Below are 26643 nucleotides of genomic sequence, written 5' to 3' on the forward strand. Positions count from 1 at the left end.
CCTACCACCTCAAGTCCTTTGCTAACAGACAACACATACATAGCCCCCTTTTATTCCACACCATCACTGCAACCAATAGAGCCACCAACACAATACAATGGAAGTGCAATCTATGGATGAACAGAATGATGAGGGTGAACTACTGGATGCACAGGACTCAAGGCATACAAGGGAATTGGATGATTATTTGGTACTGGAGACAGCACCACCTAACCCACCATGTACAGATTAGCCACCAGATGATTTAACCAAAGTCAATTACTTGATTGAGAGAGTGCCAAAATGTTTTAAATGTTCAGTTATGTCTAAGAGAACAGACTATTTTCTTTGATTTTTTGTGTTCCATCAAGGAAATTCATTTGATCACTTCTTAAATTGATTCAAACCTATCACAATCATAATTATCTCTCTTGTTCCACAGATGGACAAGCAATATAAGGCACCGTAATATCTCCCTCTGTCTCACAAGATACACCCAAAGCAGCCTTGGTGCTCTTGGATGCAGTGCAAAAATTCTCAAGGAACCCATAGTTGCCATATCCAGGCCTACATAATCGGTAAGGCTGCTGGATAACTAAGGCAAGCGTGTCATGAATGCCTTCTAAACTCCATCGGAGTACAAATTCATCGGGCTTCCTTGGGCTCTACGACAGGCAAATGTAACCTGACATTGCATCTATTGTAGATATGTAGCTTAAAGATATAAAAAAACAGTGAATCCCAATGGGGATTGAGTTCATTGATTTTGCCAATGCCTTATTTAGCCATGTGGCTGGCGCTGCAATACTGTGACAACAAGAGTGCATGAAATATACACCATTCACACCTGATGTCCAGAGTCAAGTCCTATGCCTTTCAGTCTCTCTTTAGAAGACAAGTCACCATGGCATTCAACACAGTACATCTGAAATAGCACGGCAAGTGGGGTCATTGAAGCTCCAAATACCCTTTCAATGAGCCAATAGAAGTCGTCAAATTTTATACTGGGGATATACACTCATACAGATACCCGCCTTATTATCTGCATCCGGCGCAGTCATTAGACAGCTGTGCTATCCACAGAAACCACAGTAGTATTGACCTCCCCTAGAAAATGCTCATCCCAAGCCTCCGGCAACTGGAAGAGGTCCCAATTATCAGGTCAAAGACACTTGCTCTTCACTTGCATTAGTCATTATATTTGACCCCACAAACCAAGTTCCTCTAGGTGGCAGAATGTTTCTTTGGAAATGGTTGGAAATCCCATCAGGTGAGTGGGTCTTGGATTTTGCCATACCTTCAATATACCCAACATTTGCCCATTATGCCACCATCCAGAGTCAAACGTCTGCACCTCTAAGTGCGGAAAGTTGAGATTGCAGCCATGCAAAGGAAAGGTGTAACAAAGTTTGTCATCAAGGCACACAGAAATCTTCAATTTTACTCCAGGTTCTTACTGATGAAAAAGGAGAGGTTCAGAACATAAATATCTGTAAGAAAATTGTCTTTCCAGATGGTGACCATTCATAAAGTTCTTCATCTTTTAGGTTTAAAATATATTTTTATTGTTATAGCTTGAGCTCAAAATAGTAAGCATTTCTTTGATACCAGAGTTAACCCCTCTAAAACATTAGTACAGAGTGTAACTTTATATTCAACAGAGAAAAATCCCCAGGACTCCCCTCGCAGGTAACTCCCCCCCCCTTCTCTGGTACCAATCGCTGTGTAATATTCAAAGTCAAGGGTTCTGTATTTGAGCCGCTCATTAAGTGCCCTCCTTCTCTTCGCCTGGAGTTGGGTCAGTGTGTCTAATTTGTCGCAGATACTGAGGGCTTTCTAAATTCCTTAGCTAAAAGAGCTATAAAGGGTCTCCAAGTAGATCTAAATGTGCCACCCCGGGCTGCAAGGTTGGGTTTCTCCATCCCTAGGATGCCCCAGAGGCGATGTAGCTAGCCCAGGTGTGTCGAAATGGCGGTGGACCCCTAAAGCGAAATGATAATCTGGTGTGCAGCCCACAGCGCTATACCTGTCTGTCGACCCCTACATAATGCTATAGAGGATAAGTGAGATAGGAAGACCCAGCAGCATTTACAAAAGAAATCTAGGAAGTTGGGTTGAGAATTGAGTATCCGTTTAATTGAGAACTGCGTTCCAGAACTAGGATAACTTGGGGCAGTCACAAAGAATGAGGGTGAGTGTGCCCTTCTCCCCACACTGGCGCCAGCAGTTGTCACTACGGCCCGGTTCCCCTGGTGAAGCCTCACTGGAGTTCGATACCAGTATGAGATGATTTTAGTGGCTGTGTCTATGCTTGATGTATTATAGGCGGTGTGTTTTGCTCTTTTGAAGATATCATGCCATTCTTTCTTGGAGAGTTATCGACCTATTTCTGCTTCCCAACACCTGTGGGCTGGGGATTTGTCTTCAGTTTGTGTGGGTCAAAGGAGGGTATATAGTTCTGAGATGAGGCGCTTGTCTGACTGTTTGCTTAGGAGCCTCAATGATCACTCCTCTCCTTGTAGGGCGTCAATGATCGCTCTGCTCCTTCTCACACTGCTGGATGCATTAGCCAGTGTCTGATTTGGAGGTATTGGAACCGTTTGTCCTAGGGGATGGAATAGTCCCTCTTGAGAGTTTCGAATGGGATGGGGCCCTCTAGGTCAAAAAACAGGAAGGGTATTCTGGGTAAAGTGGTCATCTTTAAGGCTGCTACCCGGCCCAGTAGAAAGTGCCGCCTTTGATCCAGTTTGGTGCATATCCGTTTCATCGGCTCTTGGTAATTAAGGGTGTTTGTCTTTTCTAGAGTCAGGCCTAGGTAGACTCCTAAGTAGGGGTTGGACTTGGTCACCCAGCAAATCTTGTAGGACTGTTTCAAGACCTCAGCTGTGGGAGGGGGAACCGAGATATTGAGAGCCTGGGACTTGAGGAGGTTCATGCAGAACCCTAACCCCTCCCGAACTCTTCAAGCTCTTGTAGAAAGTAAGGTAAGTTCTCGGGTCGTTCAGCATGACCATTACGTTGTCTGTGTAAAGGCTAATCCGATGCTCTTCCCCACCCAGGGGAATTCCTGTTATCCCGGTGTGATCTCTCACCAGCTGCGCTAAAGGCTCCATGAAAAGAGCGAAGAGGAGGGGGAAGGGGTGAGAGGGTGCAACACCCTGTGTACCCCGACTTATAGGGAAGCCCTCTTTGAACCCTGCCCATTCACCTGCACCGAGGCTAGTGAGGAGCCGTAGCCGCCTAGAACCCATGATCTAAATCATTCCCCTAGCTCAAAGTGCTAAAGTGTCGCTTCTGTGAAAGGCCAGTGGACCCAATTAAAGGCCTTCTCTGCGTCGACTGAGAGCAGAATGCTCGAACCCTTCCTACGGTTAGCTATTAATTTCAATGTATGAGCCTTTTGCTATTGTTCGCGCATTGTCTCTGTGGCACAAAACCGGCTTGGTTGGGGCCTATGAGGCCCTGCATAAATGGATTGAGGCAGGCTGCTAGGATTCCCGTAAACAATTTCGCGTCCACGTTCATGAGTTATATAGGGCGATAGTTGGCGCACAAGCGTCTATCCGTCCCGTCCCAGGCTTGGGGTAACGACTATGGTTGCTTCGTGCATCGAAGGCGGGAGGGTGGACGGGTCTCAGATAGCATTGAAAAGCTGTTGGAGGACTGGGGCTAACTCAGACCAGAAGGCTTTATAGAAGCCCGAAGAGAAGCCATCTGGTCCCAGCGATTTCAAGGAATTCTGCCTCGAAATAGCTGAGATGACCTCTTTGATTCAGATCGGGTCATCCAGGGGAGACCGCCTGTGCATCAGTCAAGCGCGTCCTAGCCGTAGTGCGGAGAATCGTCTTCTATCAGATCTCCTCCTCCAGATAAGAGGGAGCCCACTCTAGTGGACTGCCTATGGGCTAGAAGCTTGGTAGCAAGGAGCCTGCCACACTTATTATTATTCACATAGAAGGAATGTTTGAGAAGCAGGAGAGTATTCTGCCCTGTCTTGGTAGAGACTCACCAGTTGCTTCCGTGCGGACTCCATCTGGTGCCAAATCCTGGGGCCCCGGTTCAGTGATGAATATGTTCTAGTTCCAAGACCTGCTTCTGGAGCTCTGCCTGCTTAACCTTTCTTTGGTGTTTTTGGCCGCTGAGAGAGCTATAAGCTCCCCCCCTAATTGCTGCCTTTAGAACATCCCAAAGAGTGGATCGGGTTTATCGAGGGTATAATTAAGGTCGATGTAGTCACTAATGGCTTTCTTGATCAGTCTAACCTTCGTCGGCTTTTGCAATAATGTTTCCCAGAGCCTCCATTGTCTACGTGCATCTCTCCGTTGAGGGTTACCGAGCTCAAGTCTGAGTGATCATAAAGGTATCTTGTTTCAGTCTCCACCAAGCAGAGTAAGTGCTGAAGAATCATTTTCCTTGGAAAGTAATCTAAGCGAGCAAATAATTTGTGGGCATGCGAGAAAAATGTGCAGTCATGGGTATGTGGAAGGGATGCCCCCAGAGGCCTATCAGCCCCACTTCCCCCATTGAAGCCAGACCCTTGTCGGACAGTGCCCCAGCTCCTGCCTCCCTAAGGGCTGATCGATCCAAGTTATTATTGAACACTATATTAAGGTCACTCCTTACCAGGACTAACCCGTCTAGGGATGTGAGGGCCTCCCCTAATGCTGTGCGGATGAAGTGTTTCTGTCCCTCATTAGGTGCGTACAGGGAGCCTAGGGTGAGTGTCTGGAAGCCCAATTGTATCTGATATATCAAGAGATGGCCCTTGAGTTCGAGGAGTTCAGGGCCAATCGATCTCTGAAATTCATGAGAAAATAGGATCACCACCCCAGCCGTCTTGTGTCCCGTGGAAGAGAAAAATTGATGTAGGAACGCCTTGGATTTAAGCCTGAGAAAATTGCTCGGGAGGAGGTGGTTATATATCTGCCCCAGTGTGCTCTAGGTACGCTTAACTGGGTTGTTGAGCACCTTTACGTTTAGGGAGCCAACTTTCAGATAATCACCTAACATCGTTGGATGTGTGTGCGGTCCTATTAATGGCCCTTTCCCGGTCTCCCTGGCTCGCGGGTTGTAATATTGTAAGAGGTGGACCCTTTAGCTGTGATAGCTTCTGCGAGTGGAACACTAACTCCCCAGACTCCAAAACCCTCAAAAGAGCTATAGCTTGGTACATATCAAACAAAAACAGTTGAACAAGAATAAAGTCTCAGGAAGGGGTGGAACGTTCTGGACAACCCTAGCCATTCCAGGAGAAAAACAGAAGATGAGGGTCTATGGTGGCCATCGCCTTCCTGGGGGTCCACCATGCACCCATGCAATGGTTGAACTGCAGTTCCAATTTCTCAGGCAGCGTTTCCCTGTGCCAAATCTCCTGTGAAACTCTCCAGCACCGCCCTCCTCTCCATGGCCACTGAAGCATGGTCCAATCTCGAAAGGCCTCTGCCCTCGACAGTTCCGTCTCCATCGAGACCATCGACTGGCCCTGGTTCCTGATCCCACCACACTCTCCCGGGTCCCCTCCGGTGACTCAATCTGGAGAAGTTCACAGGCCGCCTTGAGGAAGCCTATTTGATGGGTTTTCTCTTCCCAGGAGAAGACCAAGAGAAAGGGGTGGACCCACGAGTATGCAGTGTTGCGTTCTCAGAGAAAGGCAGTTATCAGGTGAGATTCTTTCCGTTTCTGCAGCGCGATTGAAGAAAGGTCCTGGAAAGGCTTTCGCGGCCCTCCACCCCGAGCCTTACCGGTGCGAAGTGGTCGATGTCTCCGGCATCTCCGATGGCTGTGGCTTGTTGGCCTGGCGGGTGTCGCCCCGCGTGCTTCGCTGTCTGGGCCCGGACCGCCAACAAAAGTACACAAGCTTCACAAAGGGCACCTCTGACATTTACCAACCTCTTCAGTCCTGCCGCTCTCTGGGCCCATTAAAAGGCGCTATCTACAATGTGGCCATTTCCATAAATCAGTTCATCTTCATTCAAAACTTGTGTATCAAATCATTACAAAACCACATTGTATTACCTTATCACTGTATATATTGAACACCTATCACTTATGCGCCGTTCACGCTGACCACCTTGTCACTTGCGTCGCCACTGTGCACACCACATGCACCTTTATTGCACCAAGTAGAACTAGGGTTGAAGTATTGTTTACCTACAGTGTTGAAATTACTGTTTATCTTCTTTCCCAATTTTTCTTGCATAAATATGATGCGAATGGCACATACAAATAGATGTATTGAGTCTCTTCATTCCTTTGCTGATAATGTTTTTGCATGTCTTATCTAACTGTCTAATGAATTATACCTGTTGGGATATTGTTTGTTTTTTCTAGCTCTCTGGGTAAGGTGGTCGCCGCCTCCAGGTGTTGCTGCTAGTTCGCACCGTCCACGTGCTTCGCCGCCCGTGCTCAGGTGTCCCTGGGGAGTTCACGGGCTCCCAGAAGGATTGGGGCATCAGGTCTTCCCAGGGCTGTGTGCAGATGCTGTGTCAGCATAAGGCTATAGCGGACCTGGGGCGGAGGGGAGCCGGATACGCGCAGTGGTCCTGCATTTTTGCCATTACCCTCTCTCCGCCTCTCATGGACCCAGCCAGCACGGCCGCAGGGGTCTCCATTCGGCATCCGGATGCCGGGGGTAACCAAGTCCGCCCCTCTCCACATCTTCCCCTTGTTGGGCAGACTAGTGGGTGCGCACTGCCCCACGTTGTATCTGCCGGGATCAGTCAGACCCTTCAGCCCACAGCCTGCCGCAAGTGAGACTCCTCCACTCTCCCGTGGTTGCTGGGCTGCCAATCTCGCTCTCGGCAGACACTGCCTTGCGCAATTATCGGAGCCCGGGGAGCTCAAAGGGACTCAAGGGCTCAAGAAGGGCAATGGGGCTTCAGATTTCCCCCTTTGAGTGCATGGGTGCCGAGGGTGCACGTAGGCTCGAGGGACCCGAGTTTGCGTCTGCTCACTCCCCCATCTTGGCCATCCCGTTCATCTTTTGAAGATGGGTGAATATATGATGTCACTCTGTCTACATGATTCATATTTTCATACACTAATACACCCCAAGCATCGCAAATTCTTAAAATTTAAGGTGACCAGTTGTCATTACTGATACAAAGTTTCTTCCATTTAGCCTAAAATCAGCTTTGAGTCTCTTTGTCAAATGTTTAGGTGCTGCAGCAGTGTTTATTCTGCGACGAAAAGACCATCAACTATTCCCTTATTTAGATATTTGTCTGAGCAAATGGCCTTCTTCTGGAGCAGCCAGTGCCTCCATATTGGCATGTATAAAACTATTCTAAGATTCGGTCTTAACATCAATGCACTAAAATCTGGTCCCATCTTGCTGCATCCCATTTCTAGGTGCAATACTGAATACAAAAGTGGCTAAATCCTATCCTTCGTTTGAGATTCTCATATGCCATTCATTTCATGCCATTGTGCCACCTTGAAATCTGAATGTTTCGGGAAGAGCTACCCTTGCAATGGTTCCAGGTCACAGGGGGTTTGACAATACAATACTATCCAAAACATCTGCAGGAGTTGAGCACCCAAGGTCAATGGTCTCTGGTGGAATCTACACTCCATGTCAACACTCTGGAGCTTAGGACTATCTGATGAGACCTGCATTGCTTCTTCCTAAGAGTCAAGAGCTCAACCATACTCCTCTGAACAGCCTCCATGTTTTTTGTAAACAAGCAGAGAAGAACAAAATCGCAAGCAGTGTCGATGTCAAAACCATGTCAAAAGTGTCAAAACCATAGTGTGTAGCCACAGGGCAAAGAATATATTGACACTGCACCTAGAATACCTAAAAGAACTAGAATTGTACAGTTCAGGGACAGGCATCATTTTGATAACTGACAACTTTAAAAGGAACAAATAAAGCACACTAAGTAGATGCAAATGAAAAGTAAAATGCCTTTTGTTTTAAATGATCTACTGCATTTATTTGGTTAAGCAAAAACGCAATAACAACAAATATGCCCCCCTTTTGCGCCCATCTGAAATAATTTTAATAGGACAACCTGAAAAAAGGAATGGAATCTGAATTTGTATGACCACAAATGCTAAAAGTTTAAGATTTTCTTTTGGTATGTTGAAAACATTGAATGTTTTAAATTTTTTAATCCCTGAAAAGGCCGATCTTCAGACCAGCTCTCAACGTTTAAACCTGTCTGCGTCCACATCTGCAGTCGCAGAGCTTTCGCCTGATAGCTGTATAGATGATGTTATCCACCATGAAGTGAAGGAGATTGGGACACACATGTAAGTGGTAGTAACAACAACTGAAATTCAGTAAAGTATATTTTTTGTAGTTTTTGTGTAAGACATGAATGAACTTGGCTAATTACGACACCAATGCTTTTCTTATTGATATTTAAAAAAAAGAAAACAATAACACATACTAGAAACTCCATAAAGTACCCAGCTCCCCTACCAGTTACCATTATTCCCAATCATTTCCACCTCCCTCTGGAGTAGAAAATTCATGGATAAGTGGGTAGATTCTACATATGCTGTACATGTCTTACATTCAGGCAATCTGTAATGTCCTCGGCACCCTCTGATACGTGGCCTCCATGCATTCAACTGATTTTAAATTTTATTTTGATGAATATAAAGTACAAAACCAAATACAAAGATGAAGCAGTATCAAACCACCCCTCCCCCCTCTTCCCCTCACCCGAAAAACAGAAACAAAAAGGTTAACTCGAGGTAGAGAGAACCGCTTACATATATTCTCTTGTTGCCTTTCTTAATCCACAAAGTGTATAAGATAAAGCATAATCACATAAGAGTGGCTGACTTTTAACAACCATAATGAGCTATCAGCAATAAGATGTATAATCAACATAAACTTAGCGATGTCCCTGCCCTAAATCTTCAAAAGAATCAGATATGGCACACCTTTACATAATCGAGCATCACATGTAATCAAGACAAACAAAATTGATAGACAGGCATTGGCTGAAAGGAGAAGGAAGAAAATTTGCTTTACGGGGGCCCTAGTAGTTTACCTGATTGAGCCATACCGTTAAGGGTTCCCAGATAATTAGGCCCTTCCTTTTTCCCCGGATGGCTTTTTTTTTTTTTTTAGCAAAGATAGCCTTCTAAAGGTGACAAGTCGTGACTAGTCAGGCCAACCACTGGGAGAACAATGGAGGGTTTGGATCTATCCATGCAGAGGCTATACAGATCCGCAGTATTGTCATGGCTGCAAAGATAAATGCCCCGCCGCTCCTTCTGTTAACCATGGCTTGTGTCCCTATCAGAATAGCCGTGGGGGTTAACTAAATATCCTGAGAAAGGACTTTCCTTAAGAAATCTTGTATTTTGCCAAGCAATGGTGTAAGTTTTGGACAAGTTGCGAACATGTGTACTGTGTCTGCACTAAACTCCGAGCACCTAGGAAAGAGCGTCCCTTTACCTGTTCCCCATTTAGCAATTCTGCTGGGTGTAATGTACAGAAAAAAGGTGGCCTTAAATAATTGTGCCTCAGTTTGGCCGACAGCAGATCGCTCTGGGCAGATCGCAAGGCACGATAAAAGGTATTATGAGGAGTGACCTGCTTCACCTGCCATTTTCTTGCTATCTTAAACATGTCATCGGGCATTTGGCTGTTCAGTGTGGAGTAAATGTATCCAATATGGGGTAGAGCGGGGGCTTTTAGTTTGTCGATAAGGTTAATCTTTGCGAACCCGGCAGACTCACCAGCCTTTCGGACCAAGAAATCCCTTATGGCAATGTACTTAAAAGCCTCTTGTTCCCTCAGATTGTATTGAGTTTTATGGGCAATAAATGACTTATTCCTTCAGTGGTGATTAAATCTCCCAATTTTAAGATCCCGCTTTATACCAGTCCTGGAGATAAGATCTCCCAAAAATAGCTGGCAAGTTGGTATTATTATTGATGGGAGAATAATAATTGTCTGCCCAGCCCATAAATTCTGCGTATCTTGGAAAAAAACTCTATATGCACTCACCAGGGTCTTAAATCTAACCCGTTTGTAATATCCAATGGTCAATTACTGCCACAGGCATCCCCCGGGCCTCCTCCCCAAGTAGTAGTTGGAAGGGAGACTGGAGTCCTGCGATTGTAGTATAGGAATGTTCGTGCAGCAGTTCCATACTATACTGTAGGACTGAAGCCCAGTAATACAATCTTATATTAGGGGTGCCCATCTACCCCTCTCCCTGGGCATGGAGAGTAGCTTAAAAGCCTGCCTAGGTTGAGAGTATGCCCAGATAAATTGTGAGAAAAGTGGTTCAAATCTCTGGAGCATAGTTTTACTGAACTCTAGAAGGATAGCCCTGAAAAATGTAGTAGTTTGGGGAAAAGGTCATCTTGATAACATTACACCGCCCCACTATAGTCAAGTGTAAGTTATTTATCTGGTTAAGCGCTCTTTTAGTTTCTTCCGCCGACTGGATCAGATTTTCTGCCACGATCAGATCGGTGTTTGTGACAATAGTGACTCCCGAGTATTTAGCTTTCTGGACAACCAGACTGTCCACCCTATTGATTTCTTTATTTAAAGTGATCAGTGTTTTTCGTTTATTAAGTGCATATCCCGAAATTTTTCCAAACTCCTGAGCCTTCTGTTCCAATGCTAAAATGGCAGTCTCAGGATCCGGGGTCGCCACGGCCATATCATCGGCATAGGCCATGATTTTAGTGTCCCAACCAAATCTGCTCACAGCCCGGATTTCTTGATTGTTTTCTATTTTTATTATAAGAGGATCTATATATAAAGCGAAGAGCAGTGGAGAGCAAGGACAGCCTTGGCGGGTACCCCGTGAGATTTCAATCTGCTCCGTTAACTTCCTATTAATTGAAATGCTGGCTGTGGAGAGTTTGAATAGCTTGAATTGCCTTAGGCCCACAACACATCCTTCTCATGACGCCCCAGAGAAACTGCCAGGAGACGCGATCAAATACTTTTTCAACGTCATGTAAAATTAGCAACATCGGGTCTCCTGATATCTGAGCTGCGTCAAATAAAGTAATGGTCCGTTGTATGTGTTCGTGTAGTACCTTTCTTGGGGATGAACCCGTGTTGCCATTCCAACACCAGGGGTTCAATTCTTAAAGATAGTCTAGCCGCAAAAATCTTAGAATATATCTTAGAATCTGATAGACATCTAGCCGCAGATTCCTTAACTAAGAATATCCCCAGGTGTGCACTGGATCCGGAAATGTTTTGCAGCAGCACCTCTGCGCTCCGGGGGACGGCCCCACACGACCCCGCCCTGATGTCGACCTCGTACGTGACGTCAGCTGGGTCATATAAGTCCCTCCCGGCGTGCTGACGTCGGTTTCCTTCTTTTTCACAGTGAGCTCCTCTAGCCTGTTTTCAGACCTAATTTTCGAGGCTTCGCGTCTGGAACAGTGTGCGATGCCTTCGGGCTTTAAATCTTATAATTCTTGTTCGCGGCAGATGTCCACGACAGACCCGCATCTTATTTGTATGTGGGGTCTGAGTGAGCACCATGACTCCACGGCCTGTGAAGCCTGCCAACGTCTGAAACCGAAGTCTCGGCGGGAGTGCTATATGAAGCTTCTTTCGGCACCGCTGTCCCGGTCGAAGTCGTCTCGCCCCCGGCCTCGTCGTCGACTGCAGCTCCCTCTACTGTCCGGTTCCGCCGTCGATCGTCCACTGGGGTCTGGGGCCGTCGTTCTCCACTTGGTAAGTCGAGGCACTTGTCGCCTAGGTCATCGACCTCACCTTCTGTTGTCAGGGGCTCGGATTCCCGGAAGTTTCTGGACGTGTGCTCTTGACGGGCGTCCCCCCTCTATCCGCCCTTTTCGTGTGTGGGGCGACTCTGGTCCAAATGGAGGCCTATGCTACAGCCTTGCAGACCTTCCTTGGGTCCTCTCCCGTTCCTGGGGTGTCCTCTGAACCTCCACCTCTTGTGTGGTCTCTGACGGACTCGCTGGCGGGTTTGCCCCCGGCGCCAGTTGAGCCCTTGCCTCCCAGGAACGTCGGAGATGTGGTGGTGTTAGGGCACGGCCCGGCTGGGTCCCCCTCTACGCTCCACGTGGGGTCATTAGGGCAGGGCCCTTTTGGGTTTCCCTCTTTGCCCATGGCACCTCTGCTGCGCTGCATAGCCCCGTGGGGCTCGCTGTGGTGCCGCAGGTGGTTGCCTGTGCTCATAACTTTGACTTGAGCACAGACAGGAGCTGGGGTCGGCGCCATCCTGGCACCGGATGCTCGCCTACTCTGCTCCACCTCCGCTCCTTTCTCTGGAATCGGAGCCCGCTCTGGATGAGGCGGCACCGAAAGATTGCCTCGTCAGCCCAGGCGATCTCTTCTTCTTCAGAGGGGGAGCTTTTTATAGTTTCAGGGTCACCAAATGTTAACTGGAGCGTTTTGGGGGTCTTAGGGAGGGGGGGAGGGGGATGGACTAGGAGGCACCTTTGCCAACTGTTCAGGGGAATGATTTAGGGGCAACAATGCCCCAAGACTTTCAGAACAATTAGATAAAATGACCATGGGTGCTACTAGCAGTATTGACCCCCATTCCTCCCATTATGATGACTAAGCTCCTTATAGTGTTTTGTGATCACAGTGCTATGCCAGAGATATTGCGTAAATGACACAGAGATATTGCACCAAATTGAATACATAGCTCTTGATAATGATGGGACTGGGGGACAGTTGACAGTGCAGGATGTTACACAACGGCCTACAGACAGAGAAAACTACATGTGTTACAATGACATACCTGTCTCTAACTGCGTGGGCTGTGATCTAATGTACAATATGCTCGTCAGCCAGCACACCATGTACGTCGCAGTTGCACCTCCTGAGAAAAGCATAATTTGCAAAGTGAGAGCAAGGAACGTGAATAACTTTGCACTTATAGAAGTTGTAGAAGTAACAACAATAGGACTACACTAAATGCAGCCCGCTACCATTACGAAATACTTGAAAAGCCTGAAAGGTATGTAGTAAGGATTTTGTTCAAGAATGAGCAAGAGGAGGGGATGAAGCAGGGTCTAATTTTATCATAGGGCCTGTTCTGCCCACACCTGAAGTATGAACCCCTTACATAGGCCCAGCCTGCCTAATTTGTAGGCCCTTTTGTTAAATTGACCAGAGTTCTGCCATTTTTCTGCCGGAGGCTGCCAAGTCGGCGTCTGACGAGGCACAACCGGCGCCGACACGTGTCATTTCGACGCCGAGTTCTGGGTTCTTCTGTAGAGGCCTCTGGAGAGGGTTCGGCGCCGCCCTCCCACCCGGCGTCACCGGAGCTAGTGCTACCAGTGCCCCCTTACAAATTTGTGGAGCCCCCCATTCACTGAGTAAAATTCTGGTTCCACGGAGGCATTGTCCCCTCCACCCATAGCTTGCATGTTTATATTACCTATAAGGTTGTTAGGACGGTAGTTACAACCTTTGATGCTGCAGATGTCTTACGAGACCCTGTTGCAGCACTTTTTCTCGACGCAGAGAAGGCGTTTGACAGGGTCTCTTGGGATTATCTGTGGTATGTGATGAAATGGTGTGGGATAGGGGAAAAGTTTATAAAAGCTATTCAGGCTTTATATATTACCCCCACTACTAGCATTATAGTTAACGGAGGGCTTTCAGATGCAGTTAATATTGCTAGGGGGACCAGGCAAGGGTGCCCCTCCTTGCCTTTTCTTTTCACGTTATATTTGGAGCTGTTATTGCGGAGTTTTGAATCTAATGTGGATATACCACCGATAAAAGTAAATAATAGTATAGTGAAGACACTAGCGTACGCAGATGTCGTAGCAATTTTAACATCGAACCCTTCCTTAGCTATAAAAGAGGTAGAAGCGGAGGCCCTATTGTTTGGGCAGATTTCGGGCTATAGTTTGAACAGAGCCAAAACGCAGATCATAAAGAATACACATACTAGGTGCGATGATAACAGAGTGGTTAGCTCCGCAGTATACTTGGGGGTCTCACTATCGGCGGACTTGAGAGTAGTAGTTGAGAGTAATATGGCTCCATTAATGGTGAAGGTAAAGAGTGACTTAGAGAGAATGAACAATCTGCATCTCTCTCTGCTGGGTTGCACTAATGTAATAAAAATGTTGATATTGCCCAAATTTCTTTATTTTTTTAGAACTATCCCTTTGGTTTTTGAAGCTAAATGGTTTAATTTGTTAGAGATTGTATTGAATAGATTTATTTGGGCACATGGGAAGACCCGGTGTGCATATCGTTATATGACCCTTCCAAGAGAGAGAGGGGGGTTGGGGGGCCCCTGATTTTAGAATGTACCAAATGGCAGCAGCACTAAAGTACATGCAGGGACTAATAGGGGGTGGTGGACTCGAGGAAAGATTAACGATTATGTCTACGGAAGTGTACTCTGCAGTGTTGGGGTCGAGACAGAAAATTGTTTAATAAATTGTGTGGAGTTCGGCTATTACAAAAGGACTAGATTTAAGACCGTAGAAGCAGCAGTTAAGATATGGAATGCTTTTTTAAAAAGGGCGAACCTAGGAAGATACAATAGGTATATCAGGCTATATAAGAATAAATCTTTCCCGGCGGCAGTCTTTGCTGATGTAATAATGGCTGGATGGGCGGAAAAAGGGATAATACAGATTGGGGACCTAATGGATGAAGAGGGGATTGTTCAATTTGAAGACTTAACCCGTAAATATGGTATTGCAAGGAGGGATTTTTTAAAATTTCTACAGATAAGGAGTTTTCTCAGCAATAAGCGGGGTGGGGCAGCAGGCTTCAGTCGCAATGAAATGCTGGAGGAAATAGGACGAGGAGGAGACTGCACGATAAGATCTTTTTATGCAAGCCTTGCAAAAGGGAAGGTGGATGACATGGATAAATTTAGTAACAGATGGGTTGTGAAATTGGGAGGAGTGACTGAAAATTTTACGGAATCACTTGATCTGGGTCGTACCATTTTATGTTTGGGCCCCCTCCAATCTCAACATTACAAGTCTGTTTTCACTGTACCACACACCGGCTAGAATAGCTAAATGGGGAGGCTTGACTGGTACCACCTGCCCTCGATGTAATGCTGTAGACGCAGATATTGTCCACATGTTTGCTACCTGCCCCCAAATTCATACTTTGATTAAAAAGATAGAAGAATTTATGGGTAATACTTTAAGAATACGAGTGCAATTAACGCCACTGTTAATACGGCTGGGGAGGGATATGGGGGAAGTTTATATTTATAAAGAATTTATGTTTATTGCTACCGCAGTATTAAGACTGACAATAGCAAGAGCATGGCTGGAGAAATCCCCCCAGTAATGCAAACCTGGCTTTCAAATCTATTAGGAATGTATAATTTGGAAAAGGCAATATTCTCACGTAAGGGAAAAAGGGGAAGAAAGTTAGGATTAAAAATTTGGGAGCCAATTATAAAATGGAAAGAGACCATGGAAACATAGTAATTTATTTGTTTTTGTAATGGTTTTGGAATCACAGACGGTATATCACAAGCCCAGGTGGATATTGGGTGAATGTATTGTATTTTTTTATTTCCCTTTTGTATTGCATAATAGGAGGAATCTCATCAAATCAGTTGTGGTTAAGTATACATTTAAAACTATTTTGACAAATGTATAATATTTGTATTAGTATTATGAATGTGACATAATGTGTAATGAAAGAAGAAAAAAAAAAGAAATTTGTGGAGCCCCCTCAGGAGCTCCCAGATCCGGCAGGCTGGTCGACTCCCCAGGAGCCCCTTCAGGATCCTCATTCTTCCATGGGACTCCCTTCTGTGGGGCATTGGGCACACCCTCAGTGTCTTGGGAGGGTCAGCCTACAACCCTCCCCCACTTATGAGCTGTTTTCCCCTCCACCGAGGGCTACTGAGGCTGGTGTGGCTTTTTTGACAGCGCACTCTTTGGCCACCCGCATCTTGAAGTTGAGCAGCTTTATTTCAGCCCCCATTTGTACTGCCTGAGTTAATTTGTCTTCTGCCTTTTTCATCTTGTCTTGGAGTTCCGAGATCTGCGTCTTTTCTTTCTTATTTTTCCTTAAAGAGAACCGTAGGGTCTCCCCCCGGATGCACGCCTTCAATGCGTCCCATACCATCATGGTTGTAGCTGACCCTATGTTTAACTCAAGAAACTCTTGGATCCACCCCTGCATATGCATTCGGTATCCAGCATCATGGAGTAAAGCTTTTTCAAAGCTCCAATTCGGAATCTCCCTGCTGTTTCACAACCCTCCGATGTTTAAGATAAGTGGGTTGTGGTCTGACATAAAACGCGTAGCAATTTCTATAGAGCAGTCTCGGAGCAAGGAAGATGAGACCAAAAAATAGCCCAACCTTAGTAGGGAAATGTGCAGGGGCGCAAAAGTATGTGTATCCCGGCAGGGTAGATTTTAAGCTAGCCCACACTTCGCTGAGCTCTTGAGTTTGCATTAGCTTTAATACAACTTGATATACTTTGGGCTTCCTACCAACGTAAGACCATTGATCATTTGCCTTCCATTTACTGGGTAAATTGATATTAAGGTCACTACAGATAACGATCGGGAGAGACCAATGGGCAAGTTCTTCTGTAATCCAGTTAAAAACTCTGTGGTCGCCAGTGTTACTCCCATAGATGAAACATAATGTAGTGTAGTTCCCATATCTCTGATAGGCTCTGCACATTGGAATAATATACACTATAGATTTGACATAGGACTGAGGTCAGTTTGTCTCTATTGAGTACATTAAACTTAATTACTTGTGTGTGCCAGCTAACTCAGAGGTCACTAGAAACTTCTTGAATAAACAAGAAGGGATTTTTTTTCTGACAACTGCATAAACATGACAACGTTGTTTCTCTTAGAATCGGAACAGCCTCAGAATCGTGGAAACAATAGATAACAATTTCACTCAGTCAATCGTGCATGCTTCGTTTCTACAGAGTTGCACAGAAATAGAGAGAATTGCATTTAAAAAAAGATTTATTGAACAGTCTTATTTCTCATGCAAGAGATATGAACTGCTACAATCGAAAGACAGAATGCGAAGTATAATAAGTACAGCGTTAGCAGTAAGATAAAATAATACTGCAATAGCATGGTCTGTTGCTTTGACATATATTCATAAAAATACATACATAAAATCTAGTACTTCTAGCTAGTACTACCCCAGTGTACCTAACCTAAGTGTAGTACAAGGTATGAAGTAGGTGCCGTTTTCTTAAGCATAGTTAGCTATATTTTAGTATTGCCATGAGTTGCCAAAAGTTTCTCTAGGTTCTAGTCTGCTCCATACCTTAGAATGAGAGAGGTTGGAATCTCTTTTCAGGACTCAATATCTAATACCCCGCAAGGGGATTCAGAAACACTGGAGCTGGATTCTCTGCGAGGAGGATGGCAGCGTCTGGTCAGTGCGTCAGGCAGGGACTCTATCTCCTTCCGAACTTGCCGTGGCGAGCCGCATCGTGCAAGTATGCAGCCGAGCTGTGCCATACCATGGCTTGCCTTGGTAAGTGAAGGTATATTTATACCTTGAAAGTGTTTAGGAATGCCAGTATTGACTTAAAAGTCGGGCAGAGGAACGTCATGCATAATAAATGAGTTCTTGGAGAAATCAATATCCAAGCAAGGGGTAGTCCTAAAGGCTTAAGACTCTGGTTTTCCAAGAACTCGTTGTGACGTGGATGGACGGATGTAGTTGACCATGCCTGTATTTGGTTAGCATGGGCAATGCCTAAGTAAGGGCTGGATTTCTATGCCTAAATAAGGGCAATGGGAATTGTACCTATGTAAGGGCATAAATCGGGAAATCTATATACGGTATCGAAATCGACACACAACAATAAAGTGAAAGAAAAATTAGGAGGAAGACAACATTCCACTATAACCCATCTTCCAAGAGGGTCAGATTTTCACACAATTAGATTTCAATGGGTGTCTATTTTGTGCCATGACCCCTACCCCTCTTATTCTCGCACCCTTTGTAGTCCCCATGTGAGTCTACATCCCAGTGAGTTCAATACATGTTTCTGCGATCCCTCAATATGCGTTTCCTGGAGACTGGCGATATCAGCCCCCAGTGATCACAGACCCTGTGTCACTTTCTGTATTTTCAGGGTGTCATTCAGACCACATATGTTAACTGAAACGATTCTAAGGGCGCTTAACTTATTCATACAAATATTTGTATAAATTGGTCAAGTTTAAACTATATACAAATTGTGTACCCCACATAATCAAAAATATAATGAATTTTATCCTGTGTGCAGCAATACCTTAAGGATTCCTTCTCTTCCGTTACCACAATCTTGCTCAATTTGCTCAATTCTCTTATCTTCCAGTACAGCTTTGCATTAGCTAAGGTCAATACAATACAATACAATAGTGACAAGTGCCATTGATCCCTCCACCACAGTGCAGATTTCCTCCCACCCTTCCCCATTCCCCCCCAAACTAGAGCAATCAGGAAAACCCTGAGTGATAGTTGTCAGAAATGGGTCCCCGCTGCTAGGCCACGCCTGTTAGTGCAACCAAGAGAATTCGGCATATGTCAGTACCTTAAAGAGAACTAGGAGAAAAGGAGGAAATCAAAGAAAGGAAGAAAAAAATGAGAAAAAAAGATTCCCCCATTCAGGAACTAAACTGTCTCAGTCCTCTGTGTGTACGCCATGTGAGATAGATAGCAGAGGGGGAGATCAAAGTGATCCAGAAAAAGGTGATAAGGTGGAAGAATACTAGATTTAGCGAGTTTCTCTGAGTCAGGGAAGTTTAGTCTGCCCTTTAGGTTGGCCCCTTTTTTGCCTTAATTTCCCCCCCAAAAAACCCAGCCTTGATCTCAGACCGGAAGATCCAGTAGGCCCCATTTATGATGACTTTCAATCTGGCGAGACACAAGGGGAGCAAGATGGAGTCAGCGTGAGTCCATGCCACTCAGCCGTTCACGCCATGCACATCGACTGTCGGCTATGCAGACTGCTCCGTGATGCAGAAAGAGAACAGAACGCATGTGACCAGTCTCTACTTCCAGATCGCCGGGACTGATCTGGATGTGGAAAACAGACGCAGGGTGTTTGCCTCTGCAAGAGCGCTTTGGGAGCTATTTACCCGCTGGCTGCTCTGCTACATTGTTGCCTCTGCGCTATCATCGGTCTCAATTAATCTGGTGTTACGGCTGGGAGAAAGAAGGCAGCGGAGCCGGATCATGTCGACCAAGGGCGCAAAAAGCAACAAAGGCAGCAAAACGAAAGCCACCTAATCTGCTCAAACCAGAGCTGTTCTCGGAGATGGTGGGGTAACGGACAACCTACCCAAAGGTAAAGGGTAGGCCATTGGTCCTAAAAAGACAACAGGGAAACTCAGGGGGGGGGGGAATGGAGCTTTAAAGGAAGGTGCAGAAATTCAGCCCTCCCTAGCCAAACTTTTTTCTGGAGTTAAGCCGCCACTTTCTGCACTTGACTGCACACTAGATACCACACTCCCCCCCCCCTGAGCGCGAGCCGGATTGCTCACTATTAGACAAACAAGGGGATTCGAACTTTAAGCAATCGACAACTACTCCGAAGGAAAGCTGCACCCTCTGCCCAACCCATGGAAATTGCGACCTCAAGTTGCGAGCTCAAGGGGACAACGCGAAGACACAGAAGGACTGATAGACTTACTAATTTTACTCTCACCCCAGTACCCACTGAAGGATTTTCCAGAATCATAGGGGATTTGGGAATAACAACACCTTCTGCTACCGTTGCCCCAATCTTGGACTCTGCACCGACAATCTGCATATTGGAGGGAGGGCCCAAACTCCCTTCAGCCGGCATTACCAATTATATCCTTAGCTTGGAAGCCAACTCTGCCCCCCAAGCTCTTTGGACTCCTGAACCTAGCGGTGAAAACTTCTACTCTGTGTCAGATGGCTCTATATCCACAACAGTTGAAGATGGAATCAGCTCAAGCGAAGATAATAGCATTGATCTCTCTAAAGACACCAGAACTGTGCAGTGCCAGAAGAAGACCAGAAACAAGGCAAAAAGAAGCAGCCAGCTTAAGTGGGACTATTCAGACTCTCAGATGTCTTATCCCCCCGGCGAAGACGTTGTTCAGACATCGCTTTGCTAAACCTTAAAAACCACACCAGAATAAACGACAGAACCCTCACTAGCCTCTTTGCTAGCTTCAATCAAGGATTTCCAAGAAGAGGTCCTCTCTGACAGTCGTTTAGCTAAAGGGGACGCAAAAAAATTTCAAGGGGGTATTAGAAAGCTAAACAAAATATACACTGACACTAGCGACCATGTCACCATGGTGGAAGACCGTACAGAGAGCTTGGAAACCGAAGTAACTACCTTAAAAGCCCAAGGTTCTTCTCACGCTGCTTGTCTGACGGACTTAATGACAAAGATGGAAGAGCAGGAGAACCGACAACGAAGGAATAATCTTCGCCTCCTTGGCATTCCAGAAGGAGTGGAGGGGATGACCCAAGGCGCTATATTGTGAAACTCCTGCAAGAAGCTTTTCCCGATCGTTCGAACTGGAATACGGACCATGAATTTCAGCGGGCACACCGCTTCCCTTTTAACCAAAAGCAACGACCTGACCGCAGCAGCTTTCCCGGAGGAAAACGCAGGGCTCTCCTGGTGTTCTCCGGGAACTTCCTCCTTAGACTGCTGGTCTATGATCAACCCCCCCGAACTACCAGAAGGGGTCTAATGGGGTAATGTTTTTTGCTAAACCTGATTTTTGCCACTCTACAGTAGAGCGGAGGTGGCGCTTGCATCAACTAATTTCCCCCTTCCCAAGTGTTTTTAATGAACCTCCATTCAACCGAGAAGTATTCTAGGAGCAGAAACTCTAGATCTGAGAATAGTCATTTGGTGTCCCAAAGGTCATGGTTTTCAATCACCAAAATTAACTGAAGTGTATGGAATAACTCTTGGATAAGATGTATGATGTTTACCATATAGTTAGTTTCTAGTTGGTAGTTAACAGTAAAATATCAGTGATGCAGCCTTCCTCACAGCTTTGTTGTAATTATCGGTTTTAAAAATACAACACAAACCCGTTGGGAAGTCCTCCTATCTAACAAGAGCTTAATGCAAAAATACCAAGCAGCACAGCAAATAATCAAAATAAAATTCTCATTTCAAATGACCAGAGATCTCACCAGAAAAGGGTCAGTTGAAAGCTAAAATACATTAACTTTGGTACAGTTCATATTTGTTTTCTTTAGGTACAAGCCTATGGAACCTAATCACATCCTGTCCACCACGTATTTTTAACAGTTTGAGTTTAAAAGTTTTGTAGAGCGCTCGTACACCTAGCGGTTTCTTGGCGCTACCTGGCTACTGCTACTCAGGGGGCAGGAAGGGTGGGGAGTCTGACCATTTAAGGTGGGAAGGATTGGGTGAAGAGAAAGGTCTTGAGGCCTTTACGGAACAAAGGGTACTGGATGCACGTTCTCAGGGAGGTTGGGAGGGAATTCCAAAAAGCTGGGCCAGTGGTCGAGAACTTGGAGCCCCCCCACTTCTTCCGTTTGAAACGGGAGACCACAAGGAGGTGGTGGGAAGAAGATCGGAGATCTCTCGAAGGAGTGTAGTTTTGAATGGCTGAATTGATGAAGGAAGGGGCGGAGCCTGTCCGGGCTTTAAAGATGGTACAGCCCAGCTTAAATAAGGCGCGCTGCCGGACAGGAAGCCAATGCAGGGAAAGGAGGAGAGGTGTTACGTGATGTGATTTTGGTAAGTTGAAAACCAGCCGAGCAACTTGGTTTTGGACCAATTGCAGACGCCTCATGAGGTAGTCGGGCATGCCATGATAGAGGGCATTGCCGTAATCTAGGCGAGATGTTACCATGGCCAGAAGTATTAGCTTGAGCGCCTCGGGGGAGAAGAATCGTGAGACTCTGCGTATAGTCCTGAGGGAGAGGAAGGCTGAAGATACCACGGCGGAGACTTGAGAGTGTAGGGAAAATTGGTTGTTAATTTTGAACCCAAGAGTTTTGACGGAAGATACAGGAATAGGAGGGGAGCCTAGGGAAAGGGGCCAAAAAGAGGGGGACCAAGGACTGGAGCAACCACCCGTCAACACCAATTCCGTTTTATCGGGATTGAGTTTCAGGTGGTTGAAGTTCATCCAGTCCTGGATGAAGGTCATGATGAACTGAAAATTAGTTATTGAGTCGGGGGAGGAAGAGAGGGAAAAGATGAGCTGGAGATCGTCTGCGTAGTTGTACACAGAGACCTCCAGTTTCTGCAAAGCAAAAATAAGGGGGGCAATGTAAAGGTTGAATAAAAGGGGGGACAAAGAGGATCCTTGGGGATCCCCACACTGGATGGGTCGGAATTCAGCTGAGTACTCTCCCAGGCGAACTGCCTGAGTCCGACCGCTCAAGAAGAAGGATAGCCATAGCAGGGCTGACCCTCCGATTCCCGCCGCCTCGACACGTGAAAGTAAGATGGTATGGGCCACCGTGTCGAATGCGGCGGAAAGATCCAAGAGGATCAGTGCCTGAGGTTGATTGGTGTCCATTCCCTGTCGCAGGTTGTCCAGAACGGATATTATTACGGACTCAGTTGAATGAGCCGGGCGGAAACCGGCCTGTCTCGGGGCCAAGACATCCTGCTTTTCCACAAACTCACTCAGGGTTTTTACTACATGCCGTTCCAATACCTTTGCCAAGAAAGGCAGAAGAGAGATGGGGCGGTAATTGGCTGGATCCGAAGGGCATGTATGTGCTGAGAAGTCTAGTGCCACTAACGCAAGATCTTATTTGAACATTCTATACCCTGATCAATTCTAATACCCCAAAAATTATTCCTCTGGATCATCTCTCACTCTTCTTTAGTTAATTATGGACACAGCTGTTTCTCCCAGTCATCCTGAAATCCTCTTTATCAGCAGCAGTGTCTTCAGGTAGGATCCTATAGATTATAGAAATCAGATGAGAATTGAATTTTGCAATTTTGTAAGGGATCGTGTGGCTGCTTCCCAAAAAGTTGAGTACATGACACCACTGTTCATTTGTAGTGGTACCATTCTTTCTCATTCTTTCTCATTCAGCCCACAATCCTAATTAAAGGACTGTATAACCCCCTTTTGAACATATTAGCTATTTTGACACATCTCATGTCCTGACAATATCTGAATGCTTTGCAGTCCAGACAGGGGGTAAACTCTAAATTGGCCAGAATTTGGGCGTATGTTAAGGGAAGTTTTGTAAGTTTTCTTTTTATTCTAAACCGGTCCCAGACACGTAATGTTGACCTTGTGATAGGGCAGTACATCATGTGGGTCAGTTTAGAAGCAATGGAGTCTCCCACATGGGAGCATGTACTGTAACAAAAGTGTTGCTTCCTGAACTATACATCCTTTTTCTCTAGGAGATATCTGTGGTGGGACGCTTGATAATGCAGTGTGTAATTTGGGATCCCTGAGTTCATCTTCTTAGGATATTGAAATCCAATTCTATTCTTGCTGGAGTGGTCGATATCCTCCATCACTCTAAAAAATAAACCTGTAGATATCTGCTCGATTTTATCCAAGAATGTTTGACCTCCATGTATCAGAAAGGTGTGGAGCAGGAACAATATTCTTAATAGGACAGCCATTGTTACAGTTATTTTGCAAATTAGCCAAGGTACATAGTAGTTGTGCCAACTCTGGAAGTCTTAACTCAGGAAGTCTTTTCAGATCTCTTTCATTAGCTAAATATAGTTCGGAGACTGTTGCTGGGACGTGCACTCCCAGATACTGAAGGGAGTGTAAGGTTCATTTGAACAGTGAATGTTCAGAAAGAAATCCCTTCTCATGCCAGGATCTACTCCCAGGTTAGCTTCATATGTAAAGCCTCACAATTGTGCATATTGATTTTAAGCTCAAGTACTAATCTGAACTTCTGGAGTTCACCAGGCTGTTACAGCAAAGATTTACTTAGGTCTGTCAGAGAAACCAGGTGATCATCTGCAAACAATGCTAATTTAAACTCATCCTTCCATCCCCAATCTTACTCTTATGACCACCCTTGTCTTCCCAAGCCTCTGCCCTAGATGTTCCCAACAGGAGCCAAAAATGAGGGCGAGAGTGGCATCACACCCTGGGCCATAGGTCTGTATTAACCCTAGGTGGATTTCTACTGTTCTAAGTGTTGTGACCCGAACCATGCACAATAACCATACTTAGGAAAGTTACCCTCAGGCCTTGAGTACCTCCCTAAGAAAGTTCTAGTTGACTGTAATGAATGGGTTCTCTGCATCCAATGATAACAGCATAGTCCTTTTACCCGGTTTGTTTGCTGTGTCGATAAGGTGTTTTACCTTTTTATAATGGCCCATACATGCGTTTCATAAACAAACCCTTCCTGGTCTGAATGGACCAGTTAAGGGTATTATGCTATTTAATCTGCCTGTCAAGATCTTTATAAAGATTTTAGCATCTGTATTGGAGTGAGGTAGGGCGGTTGGACCACATTTTTCTGGATCTTTGCTCTGTTTAAAAAGAACTGAGACTCTTGCCTCCATCATTGAGAGTGTCAGAAAAAAAGGCTTTATAGCTTGATTAGGATGTTCATTAGTCTAGCTAGTGAACTTTAATGAAGTATAAGGAGGGAAACCATCAGATCCCTATGATTTCCCCAATCTTTTGTTGTCTTGTCTGCAGAGAGTGGAGTGTCCAAGAAATCTTGTTGATCCCTCTATATCTTACTCAGTCCCACGCCCCTATTATTCTTGAACGTTACCCCCTCCCTGGCGTATAGTTGCTGGTTATAATGTTGGAATGCCTTTAACTTATTCTGTTCTGTATTTTTCTTATAGAGTTATCATTAACAGACACAGGAAAGGACTGAACCAACATGCTCTTTTGTCTCCTTCATAATCCTTTTCATTAACCTTAGCCTAGGAACATTGACTTATCAAGTTCCCAAAGTCACGTTTATCCACATAGGGCCCAAAAATGTTTTGGGGAATTTGTTTTTTGTTTTTTTATTCTGGGCCTGTAATCCTTCTTGCTCTTGCTAAAGATATCTTACAACGTCCTGCCAGTTCTTTTTCAACCTGGCAGCCTCTGCAATGTGCCCATTACCACAACCTTCAGGGAGCTTCATTTTGCAGCTGCGTAACATTCCTTGTTATTGCTAACTAAAATATCTGAGAAAGGATAGCTTGTGAAAGCATTCATTGAAACGCCAACCAGCACCTCTGTATAAATCAACCACTCTTAGATCTTGTGATGCATCCTAGAGGTAGGTCCAGTGTACCTAATCCACGAGCATCATATCTTTTCTTGCATAGGGTTTGTGTACCACTGAAAAATGGGAAAACCTCCTTAACCAGCGGTGTCTTTATCACCAAATGGCCTGCAGCCCAACATGTGTTTATCAGCCGTCCCAACTGCGTAGAGGACCACCATACCCCAATCTGTGCCCCGATGATTTATCCCTGCGCCATCTCTCCTACCTAATTCCATCCTCTCATATGACTCTGAAGCATGGTGATAATTGAAACAGCTTTTGGATTGTGTGCTTCACAAAGGTTCCCTGCCCTGATTTGCACACACACTGCTACCAATCAAACTGCACAGTGCCAGCCATGGCCCATCCTTAATGCAAGAAGTCTGCAAGAGGGGCGAATAGTATGCCCACAACTTTGATGGCTGCACAGTGTCAGCCATTGCCCATCCTTAACGGCCACTGGTTCTGCAAGTGAGAAGCCTGAAAGAGGTGCGAATAGTATAAGCACACACCTGATCTTGGTTGAAGTGGATATGAGAGATTGCATGGGGGAAAGCATGAACACGCAACCGAAAGGTATCGTGCACCAGTAGGTGTGTCTCCTGGATGAAACAAATATCTCCAGTAACAAAAAATGTACCATTCTGCCCTTTTTTGGGGGCATTAAAACTGCAAATGTAAAATTAGATATCGTCCAACATGCACTCACAGCAGAAAGGTGAGAACTCTGCTTCCCCCCTTGCGCTCACCAACCACTTTTATGTACTGTATAGATAATTGTATGAATCAGTATAAAATAAGTTATTTGAGTGACATGGTTGCATGCATATTTGTGTAGGTTGGAGAGCAGCGAGGCTTATTAAGAGTAAAGGCACTGGAGTGCAGGTGCAGGGCAAAACTGTTTGTAGCAAGGAAGGGGGCAGGGGACTGAATTGTACTGGCACCCAGGAGGATGCAAAAACCACAGTTGATGGACAGACTGCAGAACAATGTCATACATTCACCCCAGTACAGAGATCTGGGCCTAAATCCATCGTTTTTTGCACTCCACACCACCCTAGTTCAGACATGGCCATATGCAAATCTGTCTGACCCTGTGCCTCATGGGAACAGTCCAGCCCGAACTGCCAAGCCATGCCTTCCCTGGACCGGAAACAAGCTTCCGAGGACCGGTTTCTGGCATTCCAACCGTCTTCCGCCCCGCTTGCTTGAATCCAGTGGTGTGGAGAGCATGGGACTCACGTCTGAGCATACCCTGCCACACTTATGGCGGCCAAAAGCGGTACAAAAGGGGGTGGTGATGGACAGAATGCATATGGCCATGTCTGAAATGGGGTGGTGTGGAGTGCAAAAAAACGTTGATTTTAGGCCCAGATCTCTGTACTGGGGTGAATGTATGACATTGTTCTGCATTCTGTCCATAAACTGTGGTTTTTGCATTTGGCACCCAGGAGGATAGCACTGGTAAGCAAAGCTGTGCAGGGTAAGGTGGGTGGGATTGGCTTTTGTCCTGAAA

General features: G+C 45.6%; 1 protein-coding gene across 2 annotated transcripts in view; it reads left to right on the forward strand.

Annotated features, from left to right (window-relative positions):
• The window catches only part of TRAPPC13 (trafficking protein particle complex subunit 13), a 373612-nt gene that overhangs the window by 176510 nt on the left and 170459 nt on the right, over positions 1-26643 (forward strand). For both annotated transcript variants that reach the window (XM_086960695.1, XM_086960696.1), the window contains exon 5: positions 8108-8235. In XM_086960695.1, the coding sequence (XP_086816821.1) occupies positions 8108-8235 (128 nt within the window). The remainder of the gene's footprint in view (positions 1-8107; positions 8236-26643) is intronic.

The sequence above is a fragment of the Lissotriton vulgaris genome, chromosome 3_1 (assembly GCF_964263255.1).
Source record: "Lissotriton vulgaris chromosome 3_1, aLisVul1.2, whole genome shotgun sequence".
Taxonomy (NCBI): Eukaryota; Metazoa; Chordata; class Amphibia; order Caudata; family Salamandridae; genus Lissotriton; species Lissotriton vulgaris.